Below are 27,658 nucleotides of genomic sequence, written 5' to 3' on the forward strand. Positions count from 1 at the left end.
GACTACTGAGCTCCAGACAGATCCACTATGATCCAGTAATACAGGATATTACACAGATAAGTGGAAAATATATGGTTATTATATTCCATCCACAGCCCAGGAATATCCAGACTGATTTACACATTCAGTTATGTACATGAATTTAACTCACTCTTTGTAAATGTGAAAAAATAGGTTCATGTGTATAACTATACATATTTAACTATATATATAAATATGTATATATAGCCTGGTGTTTTTTTAACTTCTTGACCAGGATGTTGAATACACAGTTTAAGTAGTTGGATTCTGTGACAATAGGACAGTCAGTGCTTGTTTTTAACTCTGCTGTTGCTCAACTGTCACATGACTGACACACACACACACGCTCACACACACTAATGGACTCGACGCCCTGGTATAACCTAGGGACATGTCGTACACCCAGGAGCAGTGTTTTTTCCTGTGACTCTACACGTACACACATGTACCTGAATATTTAAGTCTCTCTCTTCTTCTTATCTACTCAGCTCAGGAAACTAGTCAGCCACTACAGAGCAATAAGGGTGCCTACAACACTGAAGGTTGTCCAGGAACAGGAACAGCTCCACAAACATCCTGAATCACAGACTGTGTGTAAATGTAAAATGTGACGACTACCAAACCGAAGCTGCTCACAAATACAGTGTCTAAAACACACAGATTAAAAGGGTTTTAATCTTCATACAACAAATCATGACAGGAATGGTCCCTTATAGAAGAAACACAAATAATGCCCCCTTGTGGCCGCTTGGAGACAATGCATCATCATAAAAAAAACGACTTGACTTTGTATAAAATTCAAATAAAAAACTAAATTTATTCAAAATGTTTACACAATTTTGAAGACAAAACATCTGAACACACAGTTGATTCTTTCCTGGAACAAACTCAGCATTTTCTGAACTTGTCAAAAGCCGCCTGCTGATGGATACACACAGACAATTCATTCCAACTCTCCTGAAAGACACTTCTCAACAGACAGGCACTCAGATCTAACCTCCTGATGGTTCAGGGCCTTGCGATAGACTTTAAAAGTGAGTTCTTCAGGTACGTGCACAGCTGGTTCAACAGGTCTTTGTTCTGACCTTCGACGTAGTGCATCTCAATCAGCACGTCGCTCCCCTCCAGCATCACGTTCAGCAGACACTTAAACAGGAAGTGTTTGACTGCACCGGGGCTCGGGGGTCGCTGTGTCGGGGGCTCATTGGCTGCGGGAGCCATTTCCTTCGGGCCTGCAGACTCCATGTCCACATCTTTACTGCTCACATCGTTTGAGACTTCGCTCTGTTCTCCAGCCGCGTTCCGTGTTTCATCTTTACTGGAAGAGCAGCCGTTGCCAGTCTCCTCTTGTACAGATGTGGTTTCCTTGTGAGAGACATCACCCTGAGTGTCGCTGCTGTTTTGTTTGGAAGCAGGCTGGTTTTTGGAGGGTGGGTTCTTTGGATGAGCAGCTGAAGCCGCGGTGGTTTGAGAGCTGGCGGCGGCCCAGTGAGGCGCCCTGGGAAGCTCTCGCAACTGACGCTTCTGTTCACGTCGCTTCTGTCGACCGTGAATCCAATTGTTCTCCACAGCCGTCAGGACGAGACTCTGCTCCTGCTCCCTGCAGGGGATACGCTTGTGCAGCACCTGTCACGAGAGAAGACATATCGATGACATAATTCTGCTACATACAGGTATGATCAGTAAAGTCAAATCAAAATGTGCACAATTCATGCAACAGATCTGCAAATAATCATCACCTTTATGACCCTAAAGCTTCTGATGTTTTGTTTCTGATGAGTTAAGTGTCAGACGTGTTGACTCATCTCTATAGTAACGTCTGAAGCTGTTGTGTGGTCATTGGCTACATTCATGGTAATACATTTACATTTTAATTTTAACGATCTACGTCCACATGAACATTTCAGCTCTGAATCAGTAATAATCCCCGTCCATACGTAAACACCTGAAAATGCATATGAAGGGAAAAGCCTCATACTCTGGACATGTGCGTGCCGGTGTACACAGGAAGCAGATTGTCTATTTTTAGTTGGTTCCTTAGTTACAGAAAATACTACAGCCCAGAGACAAGTGAAATGGGAATTGTTTTCTTGAGCTGACAACGATGTGTAGCTGTTAGTGACAGTAAGTGTTGGAGATGCTTTGTGTCCACTGCTGCTAGTCGAGTTGTGTCTGATAAGAAATCAGGAATGTTTCAGTTTCAGAATGTTCCCCAGAGCTTTCAAACTAAAACTGGGGCGGCAGCGTTTTAAACCTTTTAGACAATTGAAAACCCAGAGGAGTGAGGACTGCAGGCGCAAACAGAGCAACAGTGAAGAGTTTTCAAACTAAAATGTAGTGGTGTGGATGTAGCCACTGAGTACTGTATTATATTGTGATCTACTGGGAGCAAACACCATATATTAGAGAACCCTGCTTGCTCTAGGTGCTGGTGAAACTAAGAAATTAAATCTAGTAGTTTGAATAACACTGTTGAGGTTGAAGTCAGATGCCACAACAAGTCACAGAAACAAGTCTGAGACAGACGTCACATCTCTGGAAGTCTCACCCTCAGGTCAGTGAGTGTCCTCTCCAGCAGAGCGGTGACGTTGTCCACTGGGCTGCCGGCTGAGCAGCCCATTGCCAAAGCTTTGACCCGCAGCTCCTTCAGTCCAGCCTCTGGGAGTGTGAAGGACAGCGGTTTCCGTGACTTCTCCAGTTTACGCTTTTTACTGGGAGGAGACTGAGAGAGAACCAGAGACAGTCAAACAATAATACGCACTGAAGATTATTCTGGATGTGTGAAACAAAATGCAACAGGATACAAATGAAATCGGTTTCCTTATTACGTGCATGGTTTCATGGAGAAACAGACAAGTTGAAAGGTGATGTTGACAATACCATGGATACCATAATCAATAAGATGATTTAATAATGGACACAAATTCTAAAATATTAAAACAACTGATTGAACCTTAGCACAACAGTACAGAATTTTTGTTTCTGCTAATTCCCTTTCTATTTTTCCCACTTTACTTATTTCACTTTTTACACAATCGTGCGGCAAATTGTTAATCTAACTACTTTTATTTCTTTATCTGACCTCATTTTCAGACCTAAACACCAGGAAATGGAAATTACTTGAGTGATGGTAGTTCAATGCTTCTATATCCAGAGCAAAGCCACCATCAAAGGGCATTAAAGAGAACTAGTTTACACAAAGTAAAACCTGTATCACACATGTGGTGAATATCGATGGCTAATGTTAATATTCATTACACAGAACTGCAAATGTTTTCGGCACCGTTTCTGCATTATGCTGCATTTACTCACTACAGGAAGAATGTGAAGAACAGGAAAAACTCTTCTTATTCTGACGCAGGAGTGTTCAACGTTCCAGCGTGGCTAGTCACGCCAGCTGATCTGCATAAATGATATTCTTTTCTTGTAGCATGTTCGTTACAAGCAGATACAAACCAAGTACAGCTCTTCTAAAATGAACTAAATCGACTGTTGATTTTTATTTTGTAACTACAGGCAATGGTGCATTTTCCTTTCTTTTTTGAAAGTATATTTATTGCTGTTATTTTTGATGTTAACAGTGATGATGAGACAGGAGACAGAGGAGAGACAAACAGTGAATTGTCCAGCTGGTGACCTCCTGATCAAGGCAAATGCACATATGTGGTATTTGTCTCAAACATTCTGTCGACTCACAGTGGGGCATTTTCAGCTTTTCTGCCAAATATGTCGAACTTTTCACTAAGGGGGGTGAATATCGTTGCTGTCAGAAACTCCTGATATCTCCAACTCTGAATTACAAGTCAGAGTTCATGGACAGACAGCTGCTCTGAACAACTGTTAAACAACATGAGATGAAGGGTTTACATTCCTATCCTTCAATCAGTACCATCAGGTACACAGAGTTGTGTGACCGCACCCACAATTATTCTGCAGAAGGACCCAAAACATACAACCATAAAGAAGCATCTTCACAGAGTCCTGCAACAGATGGTGCGACAGCCACAGCCCTGATCTCTACATCATAGAGTCAGTGTGAGATCACATGAAGAGACAGAAGACACTGAGACAGACGGAGTCCACAGAGGAACTGCAGTCATCATCAGAGCAATATCTATGAAAAGCTTTCTTCTCTTTTTCTAACATTTTCTGTCTTAAAATGTAACAACTGATTAAACCAGATCAGATCATTACTCCTGTGATGATCTGATACTTCAAGCTGGGTGGACACTGGATGGATGTTCATTACCCACCACAAGAGGGCGCACACACCACATGAACTCCACTTGAACCTGCAATGAAGTAAACTCCGTTCCTCATCTCTCATCCTCTCTGATGTCATGCTATCATGGCCGAGCTGGTCGTTACTCCAAAGTGTCTGAATCCAGCTGACGCTCTGCAGCCATCGCCCGCTACACGTCCACTGCAGCCAATATTTCAGAGCTGCACTTGTGTGTCACTGCAGGCTGAGTGAGAGTGGGGAGACGGCGGGGGTCTGCAGCAGCAGCAGCAGCAGCAGCAGCAGCGTGCGGTGACGGAGCAGACAGTATGGCCGACTGACCTACAAACGGCTGAGGGATGGAGCAGACGTTGACCTTCACACTGCTGCAGCGATCTGGAGACAAGTTTTGATTACTTGTTCATTGTAGTGCATCGCTTGTGAAGCTGTGGTCGTTATTTACAATTAATGATGTAAATGTGTTTTCTCTTTCTGTAATGGCTCTAAGAGGAATAGATGAATTTGAAAGCAAAAGGTTTTTCAGTCTTGATCATCGATTGATTTCTTGTTTAAATTATGGTCCATTAAAATACACGTTTAGGGGAGTTTGACATATTTGAAACCAAGGACTGAACAATGGACGCTGCCTCGTCTGGCTGCTTGTTAGAGATTCTTTCATTTCTTATCGTTTCTCACAGACGTCTCTCCCCCGTTTCCGCTCTGCAGGCCCTGAAGCTCAATGTAGAGGGAGAGGTAATCAATAAAATCCATCAGGGCAAATCTGTGTGTTTGTACAGAGCATCCTTGACACAGATTCTTGCACTAATACACTGGTATATAAAACACACAGACAGACACACACACACACACACACAGAAACGAACACAGATTCACAGACAAAGAACATGAGACCCACGAGTAGACGCTGCTGCTCTTTTACACTATTATTAATCCCACTTACACCTCACTGCATACTCTCTCTCACACACACACACGTTCTGACACACACACTCTCTCTCTCCCTCTGGGTAGACACAACAAAGGTTTCGCCACATTTTGAAAACTCTCCACACTAAAAGCGTACAGATCCAACAAGAGCTCTTCTCTCCAGATAGAAGGTAATTCAGTCATCTCTCTTGACCTCCTGAGTGCACACACACACACACACACACACACACACACACACACACACACACACACACACACACACACACACACACACACACACACACACACACACACACACACACACACACACACACACACACACACACACACACACACACACACAGCCAATTTCACCTTAAGGCAAACATAGTAAATCATTCTCTGATCACCCCCTCTCCTCCCCACAGCCATTTTCCTTTTTGTCAACTCCCCCCTGTATGGACTCCTCCTGAACCTCCTCCTGCCAGAGGCCTGTATGAGCAACAACCACCACTGCCTCAGGGCTCAGATGAAGCCTGGCTGTCTGACGCAGTCTGATCTGTTCTTTTATTCTGTCTGCATGTGCTCGTTTCTCTGTCCTCCTCTTTTGTCTGTGTTTACTCGGTTTCTTTATCTGCTTTTCCTTCACTAATATCCATCCTCTGCATCTATGATAAATATAGTGACATGATTAATGATTCCATTATTATTTTCTGTCTTGTCTGTACAGTCTCACACAATCTGCCCACCAGCTCATGAAAACCTCACCAATTAACACATTATATGTTGTTTATTTAATCTATAAAAGACTTCAGAAGGAAAACCACAACATTCTGTTTCTTTAAATCAACACAATAACTGATCAAATCTCTCACGAGCTTGATACATTTGGAGACAGAGAAAAGTGGGTCGTTTATATGAAAAACTATTTTTTTCCCCCCATGCAGAATAACTTGACAGAGGTGTAAAAATTCAACTTGGTTTATTAATGATTGTTTCAATTAGTCACTTGTAGAGGAAAATGTCTCCCCTGTCTGGATATATTAATTTTAAACCAGAGGAAACAAAGCAGTAAATGCAGTAATAGCATGTTCCAGGATGACCTGGTAAGGAGGGTGATAAGTAGGTCACATCTGGATGCATGTCACACATGTTATCATCTATATGTAACTTTAATGAACCTCCTATGTACATACATTATACCAGACGGCCATAGATGCACATGCAGGCAGGCAGAATCAGGAAGTCAACCATGCAAAGATTCACACATGCAAGAACTTCTGTCATGTAACCACACAACACACAGTGAATGGCAGTGGATCTGGGTGAAAGTGGAGGAGGAGGAGGAAATGTAGGCCAATCCTTCTGCTCAACTGCTTTTATGCTGAAGAGTCCAGAACACCAACAGTCCTCTCTCACACACCCACACCCACACCCACACACACCACTGAAGAATCATTCTCAGTCCTCTGTGTGCCCATTTTCTATTTATCGCCAACTCTCACTGTGCACATAAGACAATGTAAGGTGTGTGTGTGCGCTCGCAGTCGTGACCTGGCAACTGTTGCCTGGCTACAGCGCGTTAAAATCACATAAACATCTCCCCAGAGGCAGGAATAAGTGCTTCTAATGGAAAGGAGGCTGCGGGGAAAGGGGATACAGTCTGGAGAGAGGCGAGAGGACGGAGCGGGACAGAGGCGGTGCATTATTAAGCAGGTTTAGAAACAGTCACGAGCATGAGGGCAGCGGCTCCAAGAGAAAAAGGACCAATGCTGATTAGATTCATTTTTTGGGGTATTAATATGTGGTACTGTTCTCGAAGCATAACCCTTCATAAAGCCACTGAGTTTCATTATTCAAAACAAACCAATCCTATGAGTCTTAAGTGGGCAGTCAGAGCGAAGTTCTTCGAGGGAACAGAAATGAAAATCTGCACAGACTCACCGGAACAATCACATCATCGTAGAAGCTCCAGGCCAGCGCCCACCGCATGGTCCGTCCCTGACAAAACTCTGTGTGCGTCACTTTCGGCACCTGAGAGACAAGGAAACACAGACGGAATGAGAAAGTAGCAGCATGTGGATGATAGATTCATGCCGCAGATCATTTCAGAAAGAGTTTAATTAGGGATTTATGTGGGCCTGTGATGTCATGAGTGAAACATTTGAAATTATCTTGCAAACTAAAGTAGGTTTCCGTAGTCTTTCCCACAGCCAAACCCAGAGTACTGAGATAAATTCTGACCAAGGTTCCATGTTGGTCTTGTTTATAGTTTTATTATAGCGTGTTAATATTTAAATCTTTGAAAAGGAACTACAACACACTATTCCAAACTGTTTATACAGACAAAATATTCCTCTAAAAAAGCAAAATTTGGATTATTTTTAAATTGCGACGGGAGCAGGGTTCAATGAGCAATAACATTATCAAAAATATTTAGTACATAGTATTTTAACATATTGAAAACCCTGCAGTATGTTGCCTTGGGTGGAGGTTGAGTAATATGTACAGTACAGGTGATACAATCTAAAACAGCCTTAAAATCTCTCTAATCATTTTCATCACTTCACTCTTGAACTAAATCCTATAGCACCCAGTGACCTGCGACGACCTCTGATGGTGTGAAAGAGACATTTTCTCACTGTGAGCTTTGGCTCCACATCTTGAACCATGGGTGTGAATATAATGTGCATATATCCATGATGTGACAAAACATGCATGTGCTGTGAAAACCCTGTTAACTTTAACAGTCAGTGAACTGCTGCAGTACAAAAGGTACAGGAGAGTCGTTTTGATAAAAGTCACAGGTCAAACTCCTCAGTATCTGATGTAGGTTTTTATCTTTTAAAGACACGAGGAGAAATTCGAGAAAATTAAGTAATGGCTGATGAAGGCATTAGCATATTAACTGGGCCGGGTTTCCTTTTACACACACTTTAAAAAGGAGGCTACACTCTCCTCCCTGGACATCAGCCAAGGCTGCACTCACTCTGATGAGCAGCGACAGCAACTCTGAAACCTCTGGAGGAGGACAGAGGGATGGCAGGTGTGAGGAGGCGTCTCACTCTCCATTTCTGCATTTTGAACATGTGAGGGAAGTGACTGGCACAAAACCAGAGGTCTGCAGCGGTAAGAAAATCCTGTGCTGGGCTATTAGTTAGGCTAATGACAGTAATGCATGTTAGCTGCAGAGCGCCGCGTGATTCGCTCATGCACTGCGAACAGAAATCAGCTCGTTCATGGCTCATTTGTGACACTGCTTAGGTGGCATATCAGAAAGAGCTGATCTGTTGTCGTTTTTCTAGATCTCTGCACAGCGACAACTGGCTGCTAACATCGATGCTCACACCCAGATGAGCGTTGGTTTGAGATGCGAGGCGAAGATTATTTTAACAAGCCGTCATGAAGCTGTGCACAGAGCAGCGTGTTGCTGCAGGAACAGACAGAACAAATAGCTGAGGCTGCTGTGTGAAACAGTGGTTGCAGATGTGTTTGTTTGTCTTTGTTCTGGGTCTCACCCCTTGTTTCCTCAGCTCCTCTTTCAAAGGTGCCAGGCTGCACTTCTTCCCCAACATGCAGCTGTACCACCTGCAGAAAGAAGGATCCACATTAACCAGCGGTGTGACAGTGACGGGCCGGGGCGTGAACCACCGAGCAGAGATCAAACAAGCTGAGCTGGGCTTTAGGGAGCAACACAAAGACAAAGAGCTGAGTATGTTCAGCCCAAAGTGGAGGAAAAGATGGTTTGAAGTCGTCCTGTGGTGGAGGGCTGATCAATAACCTCTGCTGAGCAGTAAAGGGATGAGGTTAGTCTTGATCAGTGAGCAGCAGAGGAAGACGGAGGAACAATAAACACATCAGAGTCAGTCTGAAACAAAGAGCGCTCCGATTACAAGAGATAATAATTCAATACAATCATATGGTCTCTATTCAATGGCTGAAAAGTGAAATATAAAAATAAAAAGCATTTGGATATCTACTCAAAGATTAGGACGCTACGTTCCACTCGTGAAATCTTTGTTTAGTTTAGTGTTCAGAACTTTTAGGGGTGTGTTTGATTTATTAAACCTCTTCAAACAGGTGCCTCTGGCTGTTCAGCTGCCAAAATTAAGATGAAAGAAGGTCAGAGTTGATGAAAAGATTGATGTGTTGCCCTCAAATATCACAGCATAAAGTTTTTAAATTATTAGTGGGTTTTTCCCTGGGTTTTGCCTCTCAGGCTATGTCTACTGTACCAGCAGGAGGCTGTGAAGGAACCACAGACACGACTCAGGTCTGTAACAAGTTTTTTGGATTTATAAAAGTCTATCTTACAATTATTCTTACAATTTTGAAACTATTATACTGTTAATCAAAAAGTAATAGACTATTTAGAAACTAATTGAATGGATGTTTAATTATTTAAACAATTTTTAAAGTGAGAATTCTCTTCGTCAACTTCTCTGATGATTTGCTGCTTTTCTCTGTTGTGTGATAAATCAATTTTGAGGATTTCAAATTGTTGTTTAAACTAAATTAAAAATCAGAAGATTGTTTCACCTTTTTCCCGACACTTTGTGACTAACCGGTGAATAGATTAATCAAGAAAAGCAGACAAAGCTTTATAAACATATCTTCAAGAACATAATCTCCAAGTATCATCTCTGTATAATTATGTATTTGAAGGTTAGGACGTATTCACAACCACATTGATCTGAACACACCTGCAGTCACACCCAACTCAACCACGCAACATGTTAAAAACTGTTTAAACTGCTGGCTGACGGGTTGAAATAGCTCTGAAATGTAATGAGGTTTGGAAGGAATGAAGATGCCCAGAGGGGTGGAGGGGTGGGGAGAGCAACACGTCAGCCACTGAGGCCACTGAATGAAATATTGAACAGCTCTAATATTCACAGATGTTCCTCACTTCTCCACACAGTGGGGAGGAAACACCCAGAAGAGTCCCCAGAAAACCCTCCTCCTCCAGACGGCTTTTTCAAACAGCCCAGAGTGTGCAGCTGCATCAGCGTCCATATGCAATCTTCTCTCTCTCTCTCTCCACATGTTTCTGAAGCACAGACATGTGATTACGATCCTATTACCAGAGAAGACTAATTTTCATATCAATGCCTTGATAAACATGGAGTGTTTCCCCATTTCTGATTTTGCTTGAGGATATCTGGATGTGTGTTATACTGAGGTGGCGAGGAAGAAGAGTGAAAGAGGAGGAGGAGGGCGCGGCGGTGGAGCGTCACAAAGGACCAATCCAACAAGCTGGCAGTGTTTCCATGGACACCTGGTGGCTCTGGTGTCCCAGCATGCTTCTGGGAGTGACAGCCAGCCATGGTTGGTTTGGCCCGAGCCTCAAAACTTGTTAAATGAGGCTGCGTTCATTCTCACTTTATGTGTCCTCACTACACAAGTGTAACACAGAGCCACACAAGAGCAAGCAGGTGTTAACATCAGCCCCTCTCAGGGCTGCTCGTCTTTTCACTGAAGCATTATGGGAACACACGCATGTGCACACACACAAATGTTTGTACAGCTATCTCAGTGAGGACACTCATTGGCATAATGCATTCCCTAGCCCCTTACCCTAACCATCCAAACTAAATGCCTAACCCTAACCCTAACCCCAACCCTTAACCTAACCTTAACCTAATTCTAACCCTAAAACCAAGTCTTAACCCCCAAACAGTCCATTAAAGGAGGACCGGCCTAAATGTCCTCACTCTGTAGGTTGTAGACTCAAACTGGTCCTCACAAAGACAGCTGTACAAGAGCCCACACACACACGCACACACTCTAACTGTTGGAGGCCAAGCAGGTGTGGCATGTCTAATTAGTTTTAATAGCACCACTCTGCAGCTCCTGCTACCCGAGTCTCACTCCGCTGCCCCAGTGACAGCCCTGGTTAAGGGGGAGGGTAAAGTGACGGCCGCTGGAGACCCCCCCCCCCCCCCCCACCCAAACACAGCTGTTCCCTGTGGGCTCTCAGACAGTGCAGGGTACAGCGTGCGCCAAAATCACTACAGCAAGTGTGGGTAACAGCTCCATCAATGCCCAGCAACCTCTTCACTGGTTCTCTCAGTGGCCATTTAAACCTCTCACAGCCACTCAGCACAGAGTAACGGCTCATTGCTCTGTAGGACTAGATTTGGTGAATCTGGTTTGGATTTGGTTGCATCTAAAGACAAACATCGTGTGGGATTCAGGTTTTAATGTTGAAGGTGAAAGTCCTGGTCTCCTCACCGCAGGCGTTTCTTGAGCTGCAGACTGTCGTGAATGATCCTCTTGACAAACTCCAGCTCCCCGCCCTCCGCCATGATCTCCGTCACCCCGCCTGTGTTCACTGAACTGGGAGGAGGTCGGCGTGAGTTCCTGGAGTTTACCCCCTGGAGAGAGCAACAAGACAGAGAGAGATTAGGACTAAATCCTATTAGAGGTAGTTACTACCATGTATCGTCTTGGTGTTTACTCCGTGTTGTGTTGACGCTCCACGAGAGAAATGTAGATTTTTACTTTTACTGTTGAAGAATGTGACCGAGCAGCAGTAAACAATTTGTGCTGGAGGAAAACTAACCTGCGCTTCAAGCTGGTTTGCAAAGAAAGGGGGGTTGCACATGCAGAAGTCGTATATGATCTCTGTCTCTTCTTTCAAGGCATCCATCAGTAAAGTCTTCTGAGGAACTTTGACGACTGAGGGAAGTAAAAAAAAAAAAAAAAAAACTTGAGTGAGACAAGCATTTGCTGTATGATTTTAGGTATTATGACAATTTTTGACAAACAGACTTTAGGTTGTAGTTTATTATCACAGAAAACAAAGACGCAGCAAATCTTTGAGATTTAGACAAAGAAACCATAACATGTTTGACACTTAATGTCAATTATCAAAATATTTGTAATCTTAACAATGATTGAGACACAGATTTTATTTTAAGGCACAGATTAAGGATGCTAAGAGTGCATACCTCCGACAAGGCTAACACCCGCATCTCGCATATTGAAGAAAGGAAAATAAAATTCAGGATGCACCCGTTTATCTGGATCCAATCTTAAATTTAATGGGTTCTTCTCTTGGTCATGCCCCACCCCTTCACAAAATTGTATTATATAATACTTTTTGTGTAATCCTGCTAAATTTCACACAGACGGAAATGAAAACACAACGTCCTTGCCGGAGGTAATAAACCACACTCAGTACTCGAGAGGTTTTGTGCCTCCGTCTTTTCTGATCTGGTTTGACCAGGACCACACTCACCTTTAATGAGGTCAGACATCTTGTTCTGCTCCACGTTTTTCGTAGCGTAGTCGAAACAGATGTCGTCCACCTCTGTGGCGAGGAAATACCAGCCGTTCATTGTGGCTCCCAGTAAGGGGTAAATACAAGACGCCCCAGTGCCTATGGAAATACACATAACACACACAATTATGGCAGCGTGACAGTGATGTATTTCATCATGAGGATGATGAATGGTTATGTCTCAGTGATCAGTACAGACATATTCTTGGATGCTATTTAAAGTAAAGGACCGAAGGAAAGGCTGTGTCAGAGTGTGTGTGATCTGTGTCTTTAAATCATTATCTTTAAATCAGTGGCCTCATGGATCAATAAATGTCTGTGACCGGAGCTTTTATTCAATCATTCACATCTATAAAAGAACTAAGGCTTAATTCAGTCCAGAGGTGACAGCAGTTAGTGAAGGTGATCCATCAGAGAGAAGACAGCTTCAGTCTGTGTACTGAAAGACTCAGGGTCACCAGAGGCTCTAATGAGAGGACACACAAAGATGAAAGACACAACAGCAAACACACTCTGGACATGTGGAGGGGGTTGGACTAGTATGTGCTGGGAACACTGGGAGCGACTGGCCACATGAACCAGCTGGAAGCTACAGCTGACATTTGGTGTGTGGTTCAGAGCTGCTGCTGCACACATGAAGAACAAAGTAGAGCAGGAGTCCGCAACTCAAATCAAATCTGGGACAATTACCTACACTCTCAATGGGTTTATTTCTTGGATTTAATTTTCTCTACACTTAATCTCAATTTAATTTGCAACGACCATGACCAACATGTATTTTCATTCTGGCATAGTTTACCTGAGGAACTCATGTATTTTCATTCTGGCATAGTTTACCTGAGGAACTCAGACCTGAAACGTTTTTAAATAATCTCCCCAAACGTAATGTTGCCAAATGGCTTTTTCCTGATTGTCTTTAGCTATGTCTTTTTTCCTTTTCTTTTGTATTGAGTTGTACTATATCATTTACTTTTGATTTAAAATATTATTTAGTTTGTTGTCGTTGATGTTTTGTATTCTTGTTTTTATTTGCCCTCTTTGCACATAACAGCTGTTTTGAAATGTGCTATTTAAATATCGTGATAACTGTTATTTATCTGAATGTTTATTTGTGTTTAGTTCCTGCGTGAGATCTCAATCCTGGACAACGATAACTTTCTGTTGAAGATGAAGATGAAACGTGCAGCGATCAGACACACAGTGTTTAAAGAGGAGTAAGAAACCATGAAGTAAAAAAGATCAGTTCTTTGGTTCTGCTGCACTGAATTTCATCCTTCTTCTAAACTGAACATTGTGATTATTAAAAGTTCTGACAGCTCTACTCACTTGAAGCGTCCTCACCACATGATAATATAAGTGACACCTATCAAAAACACACATTTACAACAATGACGAGGACAGTGGCGGTGGTACCGATGTCGATGCCCCTGCGCGGCTGCTTCTGGCCGTCGATGAGGTCCTCCACCCAGTGGATGTAGTTGAGGCGTAGGGGGACAGTGGGTATGAGGCGCTCCAGTGGGATCTCGATGGTCAAACCAAAGTCCTCCTTCAGCAGAGTGCAGGTCAGCGCTCGCACCGCCTCCGGCTCTTTGAAATTCACACTGGAGGAGAAACAAACATGGCTGAATGAGTTCAGGGAATTATTTTAAACGCCACAGGAACACAGTGTAGTTTGGATCGGATTAATCTCTCTCATCTAAAACATATCTGTTGGGTAAAAGGAAATTATTGTTGTAATTTTAGCCATTTTGTTTGTTATGATGACACTAAAACTGCCAAAAAACAGCGCATCACTAAAACCAACAGATCCAGAAACACAAGCGGTCAGACAATCGGACAGGTTTCACACAAGACAACGATTTAGCCAGATTATCTAAACCACTTCATTTAGAATCAGCTGACGTGTCAGTAGTAACAATAATAAGGACACCTTCAAAACTTGGGAACGTCTGATTCAGCACCATTTCTTTTACCATTTCCTTCATATATATTCATCCACATATTTTTATTAGTTTGTAACTTTTAAGACTTTTTTTGATTCCAAAACAGCTGGTAAAATAAACTGTGTTTGAATATCACAAAGTAATATGGGATTATATAAAACAGAATTTTAATGTACAACAGACACGAGTAATATGATAATAAGATAAGTAATAAGATATGAGTAATAACTCTACTGTTCCCCCTTGTTTTCTCTGCCAAATAAATTAAATCCAAATTATCCTGCTGCTTTTAATCTAATTTTTTTTCCTTCCATTAAAGATGCCGCCATGTTCCCAGACCCCAGCAGTTTACTTACTGAATTTGATTTGTTATTATTACGATGGTGGTGGTTCTGGCCAAAGCTACAAAAGACTGAGGTTTGTAAGAAGTTAAAGTTTCTCCTTAAAGGATGATTTTAAATTTAATATCGTCACTGGCTGATCCTCATTTTACCAGTGAGGAGACCTGACCGCAATTAACCCAACAGCTCTTACTACTGTACGCCGGCTCCCTGCACTGAAGCCCATTACTTCACATAAAAAACACACACACGAAGGACAATGTGGAGATAAGCAGCCCATCAGTTCACAATCCCCTGCTAATGACAATAGAATTCATATTTTCCACACTAAGACGTGCCACTTTTTATTCCCAGTTCTTAGTCCCACTCACTCGCCACCCCCGTCTTCTCCTCTCGACATGTTTAATGATTTCAGCTGTCAAACGGGCAGGCACGAGTGCGGCAGACAAAACGAGTGGGTGTGATCGGTATAATTAAAGCTTGGCTGAGCACTTTCACACCTTGGCAGATGTAATTAGACGCGTCCTGGTGATGGGAGGGTCTGGCACCACACGAGTTTGGTGTGAGTATATTCCAGTTGAAAAAAAAAAACATCCTATTTACTGCTGGTTAGACAGAGCCACAACTGAGAGAGAGACTAAAACAGTCAACGTCGGATGTTTTCATTATTTTCACAGTGAGACTGTTTCTTTTCACAAATCAATTATTTACAAACAGATGGAATATTTTTCTCATTGCTCAGCTCATCCTCTGTGATACTACACATCAGACGAAAGTGCAGCCCGATTCATTTTCTCCCTTCTTTCCAGCTCTGTGTAATTACTAGAAAGACTCTTTAGGTGAGAGTTCAGACTGAAAACCGTCCTGTGTTAAAACAATACCAAGGGCTGCATCGCTTCAGGTACCAGTGAGATATGAAATTAAGTTTGTGCTGTTACTGAGGCAGATTGTCTGTTAACACTTGGTTGCATAGTCGTAGAAAATATTATGAATGAGAGAGTAATGGTGAAAAGCAGGGACAACAACGTGGAGTTTTACTGACAATAAGTGTTAGAAACACTTTGTAATCACTGCTGGTCGACGAGTCCTGACTGATAAGAGCCGATAAAGAAGCAAATACCACTGACTGCATGATCCTTTCTAAATGTCTTTGTTTTTGCACGTCCCGACTAAAACGCAGCTCCGGAGTAGTGTGGACGTATCAAAAGTGATGTATTCAAAAACGATATCATATTGGTGCAGATGTGATGGCGCCGTTTTCAGCTCTCTCAATACATCAATGGGCTGAAGTCAATCTGAATTAAGTCTTGGGAACTGCTCATTATCAGACGGTGTCAGGCCTCAGTCAGAAGGCTCAAGATAGTTTGTGTTACGACTGCATTGTGGTGACTTGATTTGTTTTGCCACCTACACGACTACAGCACAACATGAGAAGCAAAAATGCAGAAACCCTGAAAGCAGCATCTTCATTATTAATATATCTTGAAGCCCTTTTTTATCATGCGTTAAAATCTAACTCTAATACCGTAGATATTTCAGTTGATATCATGATTACATGATGCACATTGGTACAAGGAAGTGTAATAATATTCCAATGGGGGAATACCGGTTTGTGTATCTGGCTGAAGGGGAGTAGAGTGTTTCTACACACACAATGTTCAGTCAGGAGAGATGGCAAAGACCCTCCTGCAGCCAGGTGTGAGACAGATACAAATGAGAAGGGATTTACCTGCAGAGTCCCACATTAATCTCAGCCAGTGTCTTATCACCTAATGAACATATTAGGTTAATGATCCAGTGTAATCAGCTGCTGAACATGTGTGACCTCTAGGTGAAAAACTAACAGCGGGCTCCTCTGAGGTTGTACGACAGGTTTACAAAGAAGACGCAGCCTTTGCGTGGAATCCGGCTATTGAGGCAGAAGTGATACATCAGCACAACACTCACTGTTTCCCAAAATGAACGCCGGCTTCTCTCATCTGTCCAGCTCTCACACATTCTGCCCTCTTTCATTTCTCCTCAGAGGCATCATTAGATAACGATCAATATTCAGAGAGGCAGGCTGCTCAGGCCAGCCCTCTATTTTTAGTCCCCGATGACTGTGTGTGCATACAATGGTGTGTGTGTGTGTGTGTGTGTGTGTGTGTGTGTGTGTGTGTGTGTGTGTGTGTGTGTAATATGGACCGATCACTCCCATCAGCAGCACTGCAACGTCTCCATGGCAACCCCACCTACCGAACAGATGAAGAGAGCACGCAAATCCGGCCACGCTGGAGCAATGGCTGATACCAGACGGAGCGTGAGAGTGCCCGCGATTTACGTCACGTGCTGCCACGTAGGTGCAGCGCTGCGTGCATACGACATCAACGTGGCCGACGGGAAACCGAGTGGGACAAACATGAGCCCAGAAGTTGTGATGAGATAATGAAAAGAGGAAGGGGGAAAAAAAGGAGGTAGGATTCAGGAGTTAAAGCTGATTCCAGCTCGCGTGGAGCAGGTGAAAAGGAGGAATAGAAGTGTAGAGTGAGACTGTATGTGAAGGAAGGAAGGAAGAAAATGAATGAAAGAGAAGAAGAAAGTGCTGAGAAGCAGAAACGCCCTTGGCTCAGGTTCAGATGGATGAAGAGGATGACATCATTAAACCAGAGGGAAGTTTACTGCTGAGACAAACAGCTCGCTCTCACCTCCATGTTACATGATCAGCATGAAAACACACACACACACACCCTTTCAATCTGTCCACAGAGAGGTGACCTTCAAGGTAGATTTACCTCCCTTTTTTTGCTGATTAGCAGCAACTTCTCTCTTGTCAGGTTTTTTTTTTCTTATAAAACACTGAGTGAAACGTTTTAATTCCTCACAAGAGCAGAAATGACAAACAGGATACATGGACTCTAAATATCGCTGAGATTATTTTGTGATATTTTGCAACTCTGCAGAGCTGCTGATGATGTAAAAACAGCAATTAAGATACAGTGGTGGTTCCACCTGGATATTAAGAGCATGACTTCTTCACAGCAGATAAAGAGGGTAAACTGTGTAAAAACAATAATGTCCTAAATGAGGCAGTGACTTTCTATTATCTCCCACTAGATAGTAAAAATAAGTTAGTATGTTAATGGTGGACTTTACAGTAAGAGAGGTCATGCAGATCATCGTAGGGTTACATATATAAATTTAAAGTGTGGTCATAATTATTCATTTATGCTTTAAATTAACCCTAACCCTAACCCTAACCCAAGTCTAAAAAAAAAATGGGTGAGAAAATGTAACATTTCATTAGTTGCGGAAGTGGAAGTCGTTCTACAGATGATCGTCTCCCTGCCCGTAAAAAATAAGACTGCCAAATTAAATGTCACCAAGGATGTTTTTAATTTTTAATACCCATTCATTTCTCCTAATCCCGCCCCTCTATCTCCCCAATCTGAGCCACTGTCCTCCTTCCCCAAAAAACAAACCCACTCTCTATTTGGGGGTTTATCCGTTTCTCATTTCATTTCCAATCACATACACCACATCTTCTCCAGCTGCCTGGTCTGAGCTCGACTCTCTGCCCGCTGCTATCAGCCCACTCCACTAACGACTCCTAAATGAGGGGAGACACGTCTTGAGTGAGTGTCTCCCCAAGATTACCCTCATCCCCCGACTCGCTGCTTAAATACTTAAAAACCCAGGAGATGAATTCATTGGGAAATACAAAACCACGCTAATCCCTCCACTGATGGAATGACAGAGTGACGAGGAAGAGGAGCCAGATTTCTGCCGACGGTTAACCAGAAAGTTAGACATGCGTTCATGTTGCAGACAAAAGCAATAAATCGGGAACTGACTAACGTTACTTTAACGATGGTTTAAACAATTTCTCAACTTGGGTGATTGGACAAATATATTATCTATTCATCAGGTTGAATTTTTTTGGCCGATTTGTCATTTTATTTAGCAAATATAATGGTCTGCTCCTCGAGAATTCATAAAAATAAAAATAAATGAATATTTGGAATCCACGCCACAAAGAACTGAGGCAGTTTTATAACCTAGTATTAGTATGGTTTTCCTAATAAAGTGATTGATGCTTGTAGATCGTGCTTTGTGATCATTCTTTTGTACTAAAAATGTCACAGACGACTATTACCTAGGTGTCACAACACAACTACCACATTGTGCGTTGTCCGTTTGTCTGTCTGGGAGCCACAGACAGACACGGACACCACAGATTGATAATTAACACCTGTCACACACGGCCAGCCCACACATGCACGTTCGCCCCGCGGAAATACGACTGACTGGACACCTCACAACCACAAAGGATCGGCCCACACCAATATGTTCACAGTCGCACACAGATGTTCACACTCGCTGCACTGACACCAGATCTGCATTCATCTGCATAACACTGAACATAACAAGTGATTTCCTCACAGAGCAGACGAGGTAGTTGCTTCATAAAAACACAAAGAGGAAGGAGGGCGGTGTCAGAGCTGACAGACGAACAGCAGAGCTCAGACACACGTCCAACACTAACTGTCAGTATAAATGATTCTGGAAGGTTCTTTGTTTGGGACAAATGTTTGTATCTACTGAGAGTTACAACAAAATATTTAAAATTAAAGAGGATTTCTTTAAATGTCTGGTTAGATCCAAAACCCAAACACTAGTTATAATTGAATGTCCAAAGACCAAGAAAAGTGGTAAATTATCACATTTGAGAGGTTGAAGATAACAGTCTATTGATAGTCTTTTTAAATATACACCTCCTGCCAGACGCCTTCATTTTTCCTTTATGAGGGTTTTATTAATTAAAACGTAATAGAAACACAAACAGCCTGATTTGAGTGCTTGACAGCCAGAGTAAGAGCAAATAGTGGCTGCGAACCAGAGCTCCCAGTGCTACATCACAGAGGAAAAACGCTGATGTGGTTCATGTTTCTTTCCCACAGCAGCAGCCATCATGATCTCACACAGTCTGACGTCAATGGCCACTAATCCAGACATATTCCCTTTGTTCTGCTGCCTGGACTCTCTCACATCATGACTTCTCAGAGCAGCATCTCTCTGCCTCTCCATCCCTCTCTCACACACTGACCTGTACCTCTTGTGAGGATACTGTGCTTTCCCTCGCTCCTTAGACCTAACTCTAACCTGATCCTAATTCTAATCATGACACTAAAATGTCCTTTAACTACAATTAGTCCTCACAAGGATAGATCTACAAGTGTGTATGTACCCACACACGCACACACACAGAGTGTGAGGTGAAACTGGGAGCTTACTGTTCAGTATTTGATTGACACACTAAGCTATTTTTTAAATTGCTCATATTAACTTTGTTTGCTCCTTTTCTTCATTAGAGCGACTTCACAGAGGAGGAAGTGAATTAGAACAAATCTCTAGTGATGTTGGGTTTGTTTTCTCAATGTTGATCTTTCTCTCTGATTCCGATTCTTCCCGCTGATGCCAGAAGATGAAGGAGAAGCAAAGACCAGATTGAGTTGACAGAAGAATGTGGACACCCGTACACCTCACTCTGTAACTTCAGACATTAATATGCAGCTTAAACAGCTTTCATTCTTCTGATTTTAGGTTTTTCCACCTGATTTTTAAAAACCCGGCAGCAGGGTTTTGTTCAGCCATCGATTTCTTTGTCATGAAATCTGCACTTATGAGGACCGATGGCGAACGGGAAGAGGGAGGGATCTAAGTCTAGTAGAGCGCATTGAGACTTGCAGAACGTATACAAGTAATCATGGCCTCACACATATTCATCAGACAAAGCTCAACATAGCAAAGTAACAAGAGAGGAATATCAGTTGAACACTATTGATTGGATTAGAGTCTGGTCAAATGTACACCATAGGGATTGGATGATTATAAGCCTGGCTGATTATCTGATCCAATATTCAGCATTTTTATGATAACCTAATTGTTTTTTTTAAATCTTATTACATCTAGATAAAATCATTTAAAAGTGACAGTCTGAAACAGCAGAATCCACTGAAACAGCAGCAGCAGTGTATCACTCAGTATCACATGACGACTGGACAGTGGCTTTTAGCCTTCATGTGACTATTGACACATTAAATAGACGCAGACGGACATTAAAGCTGCTGTGTGACTGATGATGATGAGGACAGAGCTGAGATCCAGGACAGAGTTGAGATCCAGGACAGACTCAGTCACGCACAGATGGTCTCATCAGAGTAAACAGTGTGATCAGTGCCAGGTACTCACACGGGGCGGCCTGTGAGGCTGGTGTGCACGTGCTGCTGGAAGTCCGGGTACTTGGAGGCCAGGTAGGAGAAGTCCGGGGGTCGGTCTTTGTAGCGGTTCCGAGGATGCATGGACTTATTCAGAGCCATGTTCACGGAGCTGAGGACAAGACAGGAAACACCAGACATGATGTGAGGGTTTGGATCGAAAACTACACAGAGACATTACAAAACAACTTGATCTGAAGAATACTGGCATTACATATCCACCAAATAGCGGCTGCTGGTGTCAGGTTAAGTTACGTTACGTTGAAGAAGGAAACAAATATGTAATTTCTCCAACTTGCAGTCAAACTAACGGACTAACGGACTGGTTCGGTGCAGTAAGCTAACTCTGGAAGCTAACACGTAGCTAACACTACTTCCTGCTTACCTACACAAAGCCTGGGTCTTGTCGTGACGATGCTTTGTTATTATTCCACGAGCGGTGTGAACTTCTCAACACTTTAAAACTGTGTGGAACAATCACACAACTCACGTTGTCCAAACGTTCCCCACTCGCTGCTCCTCTCTTCCGGGATGACCTCGACGTCAGCGCATCGACGTCAGCGCTCGACGTCGATGCGCAGTGACGTCAGGAAAAAACACTTTCAGAAACATTTCAGTTTTTCAACAGAATCTTTGATAAAATATAACAAAATTACTCAGTATTCCCAATCACATTTAATTTCTTAATGTACAACATCATATACACTTATTAGATTTTATTTTTTATAAGTTCATTGTATATTTTGAATGTAAAGTGATTTTTATTGTTAAATTGTTTATTCACAAATTCAATTTCATTTGAAAATAACCATATTTGCTATTTACTTTTCAGGCTTTATATTTTTGATAAATTTACCAAGTTTACAGAACAACAAATATTCCAATTTCACATTTTAAATGATAGATAAAAATGTCTATTTTACAAACATTTTCAGAACAAACTTATCAAAACAGCTGGTTTATTCTGTTCATCATACATTTGATTATTCATTGTATAAGTTATCTTACTTTTTACATTATTTTTATTTATCGGCACAACCTACAATGATCTGTATCTCAGATGGAAAATTTAAATTTAATTTAAATTTCTCCAAATGTAATGTTATAAATGCACCTCTCTTCAGTTAAACCCCCGACAGCTCACTACAAATGAGCAGGACACACAGATGCAGATTTTACTTCTTTTATTATATTGCAAACAATAATGACATCCAGGTATATTGTTGACAGTTTGCTGAGTGAAGAGTGAGACCATAGTGGCGAAAACATCACAAGCTCTGCTGTCGGAGCTTGTTGTGCAGTCTGAAGCCCTCACATGTGGTTCACAGGCAGGTTACAGAGGACAGGTGGACCTGAGGCAGCAGGAAATGACCTCCAGACAGTCACGGCCTGTCTGTCAGTCCCTTCATACACCAAAACCAGAGCAGCACAGGGATTGCTTGGGACCTGCAAATGGCAAAGGGGATTTTCTTCAACAGGGCACACACTGGTGTACAAACACCAGCCGCTGCTTTTTATCTACTTTTTCTTACAAAAGAATCAGGACACACATCATCCTGACCTTCGATTAAACACCTTCCTTCAATAAAACCAAAGAAGGGAAGATTTTATTCCTTTAAATTTACATTTTACGGTCTGGCATGTCATAGCGTGATCCTGAGGAGACGAGCGTCATTTTTTAAACCAGATTGTTCTGACACATCTCCATTTTTTTGGCTTCAGCTAGAACATTGAACACACTGGCATCTTCATTAGCCATGTCAAATAGGACTACAAAAAACAGCTGATTCTCCACTCAGAAAACAGCTTGTAGAAAATAAAATAAAACTAAATAAAAACCTTTGTAAGGGTCAGGGGCGGAGGAGGGGGCACATATCAAAGGGAGACATCAGTAATATTCCCTGAAGGAGAGGGTTTCTCCTTAGGAACATCCTAGTCTGCCACAATCCCATTGCATTTACAGAAGATGGAGGTGGTGAACCTTCATCAGTTTGCATCACACACAACACGACCAGCCTTTCTACGACCAGGGAACAGAGCTGTCTGAACTCATACACACTCAGTGATGTTACCGGAGGAGTCTGACAGTTTGGGAAAAAAGGTTGAATTCACTATATTACATAGTTTTAGATGAGAAGATAGATGTTTGTAGATGGTTAGCTTAGCTTAGCATAACTGGAATCAGACGAATAGCCTGACTCTAGCCAATGGAAGATAGCAGTTGCCAGGCAACCAGGGGGACTCCAGAAAGTTAGTCAACACATGCTGCATTCACATTTCATCATTTAGGAATTCATTTTTAGCTTGAGTGGAAGAATGGAAACATTCCCATCAGCCTTGTAATCATTGGTCAAAGATATAGGTGATTTCTGACAACGATTATTTCCAACTTGATAAAAAAATAACTAACACGTCAACAAACTGTTGGCAGAGTGGCTGCAAATGATGCTGCTGCTGGTTGATACAATCCATTCATCTAATTTTACAACAAACTACTAAATACATGTGTTATCAACACATGCTCTAAATACAAGGGTAATACCAGCACTAGGGTTAAACAGTTGGGAGTGATGAGTCATAAAAAAACGTTTTTATTCCTCCCATTTTGCTGACAGTGCCTGAATGCAGCATTACACCTCTGTTTTGTTAACTCTGTCAGTCCACAAATTTAGATTTTCAAAAAATGTACAATATTTAATTCTCTTCTCGACTTTGAAATGTAATATTCTCATCCAAATCTCTGCATAAAAAGCAAACAAGTTATTTCCCAAAATGTCAAACTACTTTAAATACAGACCTTTTCTCACATCAATATTCAATCAAATTGGTCTGTGAATAGCAGAATTGAGTCTTTGTGAACGCTCAGTGTTCTGACGGCTCTGCTGCTGGTGCAGGTTTACATGCAGCAGTGCTACATCAACAGGTCACAGTAGGCTCACAGTAGCCACTAGTAGGAGCTTGAGCAGCAGATCACCGCGTCCAGCACACACAGGAAGAAGAACACTTGGCAAATAAGCTAAGATCAGTTAAGCAGTGGAATTCTTTATTAGCCAAGAACTGAATTGGAATGAAAAGGCTAATCAGAAATTATAGGTTTATGCATTTATCAACATCATTCAATTTTAATGTCGTCTTTGATCATTATTAAAAAGGACCAAAGACTTAGTGAAAACAGGGATGTGCAAGATTAATGAATCACCGCGCCAGCAACAGTCACAAGCATGATGGTTCATTGTTTTTGTCTTCCAGCGGGGAGTGGAATGGTCGTTTCTACAGCACGGCCTGGTTTACGCTCATTTTACAGTCTTTCATTTTACAGTCACGGCTCCAAAAGTCAAACCTTTGAGGAATGCCACTCAAAAGATTGTTGAGGTTGTCTGTGGGGTTTGTCTGCAGAGATCTTCGTCGCTCAGGCTTCATCATTCTCCTCTTTTATCTAATGCAGGAGTTTCTCCACCTTTTTTCAGCAAGGAGTCAGTCCGATAAAACCGCAACCTCTACATCAGACCCCTCTGATGAACAAAATAGCCTCAACAGAGCTCATCCGCTGCTAGCTCTTCCTCACCAATCCTTCATTCCCATCCACTTCATCCTTTAGTGCGATAATACAAAATTGCCAAATCTCTCTATAACAAGCTAAATTTACAATTCATATTTTCACAGAAAACTGTTTTTTCCACTCAAAACCATTTTTATTATGCAGAACTTAAATTTCACCCCTAAAATTAAGAGATCTTTGCACATCCCAGATATCAAACCCAGGGGGCCTTACTTTGACTCCTCATCATGCCTTTAGTTAAATCTTTAGCAGGGCTGTTTCACATGAGGCTTCTGTTAGTGGCTTTCAGATGCATCATGGGTCGACTGAGCATCTTCTGACTTTACCTAATTCCTATGGTACATCAATCTCAACCAAGACTGACTGGTCAGGAGACTAGTAGTGGACAGAGTGTTTAGTCTGTCTGTCAAAAGTCTGACATGCAAGGTCACAGGAAATCGTCTGGTGGAGGGAGACACACCCAAGGTCTTTATCAAGTGCTAGAGATTAAATAGGTGTAATCCCCTAACTGCTGCTGTGACCCAAGGTGCTCACTAACAGCGAAAGCCAAACAAACATGCTTGCTACATCGGGCTGCTTGGAAAAAACTTTGGGTTTTTCACAAAGCCGCTCTGCAACGTTTCAACTTTTTATTCTTTACTGCAGATTCATTGAACGGGATCATTTATCTAAAGCCTAGCAGTGGTTCATGTGCCAACATGACAAGAGTACAAAGCTGTTTTTAAACCCCCAAGGTCCAACGACAACAGTTTGAAACATTCGTATATACAGCCAATAAAATATTACCTAGTTCCACATGAAGAGAAATGGTATGCACACTTGAGAAGTGACGTTATAAAGCTACAGATTATTTCAATAACAAAGCCCCACAAACAATCGCATCTTATCGCGTCATATATGCTTCTCCTGCCTTATCTCTCGAAAGTTTCACCAAGCTAGGCACCAACAGACTACGACAGTGAAGGAGAGAAATAACAGAAAAAAATCCTAAATAAAAAAATAGACAAAAATAAATCTTACACATAAAGACACTGTCATTTCTTAAATTATTGGTTTTTAGTGCCCTACATTTTACACCCAGTCAAAAACATCTGCCTTCGGTTGGTCGGTAAGGCTGCGTGACAGACGGCCAGCCCCGTGTTAAACCTATGGTACTTCTAGACAACGTTATGTAAATTTACAGTATACAATTTTGGATTACCATGCAAGAATACTTTTTTGTGTAACATTTAATAGCTTGATCTACATCCAGGAATAATTTACAAAGAAGGACAAAAGTTATTGGACCAGAGAGCGCGATGGGTAAATAACCATGGGGGTAAGTGCAGCCGGAGGAGATGAAGATGTGCGGGTGAGACTTAATTTTAGATGAGGGGGTGGGGGGAGGGGGGTGTTGGGATGAAAGGGGTAGGTGGGATGGCAGGAGGGAAGATGGGATCCAGAGGAGCGCCTGGGTAATTAGGGTGGTGGTCCAATCCTCCGAGGTCCAGATCAGCGGCACTCCCACACTTTTAATGTTTGATCTACGCTCCCAGTGACAACATAGGGAGCAGCCTTGTGGAAATCTGCAGAAGAAAACAAAAAAGATAATCAAAACGAAGTACGAGAGAGGAAATAAACTCTGCTTGTGCCGAGAATCACTGAAAGATTTATGCAACACGACTGCTGCCAACCCATTTCCACTGCAATAATTAACAGGCCTCTGACTGGAACTCAGAGAGGCACAAGAGTGGATTTAGGATAGACAAAAATAAAGATAGATTTATAAATAATCTATGGACAGGTAGTAGTTTGGCAACTGTGGCCTTTACGCGACACAGCCAGCTTTTCAGTATCATGACTTTGATTCTGGACTAATACAAAAATAAAAATAAACTGTTAAAATGGGTCAAAATATATTTGACCAGCCAACACTGTACTCGAGTGAAAAACAGAACCTGCTCATCACTTCAATAGCTCACAATGATCTCCTCTTCAAGAGAGTTCTCCAGCCTTGATGTGCGGAAAAGCTGCAGATACATGAAGGGGGAAGAGGGAAAATCCTGGAGCGCTCGTCTCCCTCTTACCCCCCTGCTGCCAGGAACCCTCAGGACACTCAACACACCGACGCTGGAGAAGATACTGAACCTCTCTCTAAACAAAGAGATTTCCTTGCACCTCAAGAGACTGACTGGTCAAACAATAACAAGGATGAAACCTTTGTTTTGGGGGAGTGAAGTGAAGAGCTGCTTACCCAGAGAGGTAACAAAGTGTTCGTGGGCACACAGGGTTTTCATGCAGCGCTTGTTCTTGTAGTCCCAGATCCTTAAGGTCTTGTCGTCTGCACAGGTCACAATGAACTTGCCTCCAGGGTGGAAGATGATCCCTCGCACCCAGTTGTCATGGCCGACCTGTGACACGGACAGATGCTGCTCAAGACACCAGGTCTAAGCCAATTCATCTCACTCATGAATTTATATAAATACAAACAAAAAAGTCTATTAGCTTAAGATGGTCCTCACCAGTGTCATAAGGCACATGCCAATGCTGACATCCCACATCTTGATGGTTTTGTCTCTGGAGCCAGACAGCAGGAAGGGGCCTGGCTTACCACTCTTCTTGGTCTGGTTGGGCACAAAGAGTGGAAAAAAATAAAAGTCAATAATGATGAAAAATGAATGGTCAATCAGGTTTTAATCCTCTCGACACTACTGGGGAGTAAACTCATAAACTGCTACGTTAACCACAAATTCTGTAAACACAATAAAATATGTTTACAAGCTCTGTCTGCCACACTGGAATCACTCATTTAACTGCACCAGTGGAGAGTGTGTTCAAACAGGCTGGCAGGTGCCTCAAGGCGATAACCAGAAAGGTCAAGGAGCTTGTAGCACAACACACTGACCAGCAGAACAGCCCAAATAAACCACATTAGAGTGACTGTGAGTGTATAATGTTATTGACAAATAGGACAAACGCACATCCAAACATCTGTAAGACAACAGCAATCTCTTAAGGTCTGCATTGTTCAGTCCATAAAACTGGAAGTGATATTTAAGGCATTAATGTTTTTGCGTAAAGAATATTAAATGCATTGATTAATCCTAATTATCAGGTGTGTCTTTTTGTG

The 27,658-nt window shown here is 42.2% G+C and overlaps 2 protein-coding genes across 3 annotated transcripts in view; both read right to left on the bottom strand.

The window, feature by feature from the left end:
• Positions 1–679: 679 nt before the first annotated feature.
• On the bottom strand, positions 680–21,565 carry mettl16 (methyltransferase like 16). 2 transcript variants are annotated; one of them, XM_034603702.1, is made up of 10 exons: positions 21,481–21,565; positions 20,965–21,102; positions 13,866–14,053; positions 12,411–12,551; positions 11,733–11,848; positions 11,402–11,544; positions 8,686–8,755; positions 7,112–7,201; positions 2,570–2,743; positions 680–1,647 (listed from the first exon to the last, which is right to left on the bottom strand). In XM_034603702.1, exons 2-10 carry the CDS (start codon positions 21,090–21,092, stop codon positions 1,030–1,032), a joined length of 1,668 nt encoding a protein of 555 aa, XP_034459593.1. In that variant the 5' UTR covers positions 21,093–21,102; positions 21,481–21,565; the 3' UTR covers positions 680–1,029. The 2 variants fall into 2 exon arrangements, with proteins under 2 accessions (XP_034459593.1, XP_034459592.1); XM_034603701.1 differs by having other exon boundaries at positions 21,376–21,527.
• Positions 21,566–22,159: 594 nt separating this feature from the next.
• The window catches only part of pafah1b1a (platelet-activating factor acetylhydrolase 1b, regulatory subunit 1a), a 32,269-nt gene continuing 26,770 nt past the window's right edge, over positions 22,160–27,658 (bottom strand). Inside the window, exons 9-11 of the mRNA XM_034604021.1 lie at positions 27,051–27,152; positions 26,783–26,939; positions 22,160–26,114 (exon numbers count right to left, since the gene is read on the bottom strand). Of these exons, the coding sequence (XP_034459912.1) occupies positions 26,041–26,114; positions 26,783–26,939; positions 27,051–27,152 (333 nt within the window). The 3' untranslated portion in view covers positions 22,160–26,040. The remainder of the gene's footprint in view (positions 26,115–26,782; positions 26,940–27,050; positions 27,153–27,658) is intronic.

This window comes from Hippoglossus hippoglossus, chromosome 13, assembly GCF_009819705.1.
Source record: "Hippoglossus hippoglossus isolate fHipHip1 chromosome 13, fHipHip1.pri, whole genome shotgun sequence".
In the NCBI taxonomy this organism is placed as follows: Eukaryota; Metazoa; Chordata; class Actinopteri; order Pleuronectiformes; family Pleuronectidae; genus Hippoglossus; species Hippoglossus hippoglossus.

Bases quoted from the DNA above. Each gene is read 5' to 3' on its own strand.
- mettl16 (XM_034603702.1), bottom strand. From the start codon at position 21,092: ATGGCTCTGAATAAGTCCATGCATCCTCGGAACCGCTACAAAGACCGA. The intron at 12,552-13,865 runs GTACCACCGCCA...GTATTTCCATAG, and splicing joins GCGCAGGGGCATCGACATCG to GCACTGGGGCGTCTTGTATT. The intron at 11,545-11,732 runs GTTAGTTTTCCT...TGCTCTCTCCAG, and splicing joins CAAACCAGCTTGAAGCGCAG to GGGGTAAACTCCAGGAACTC.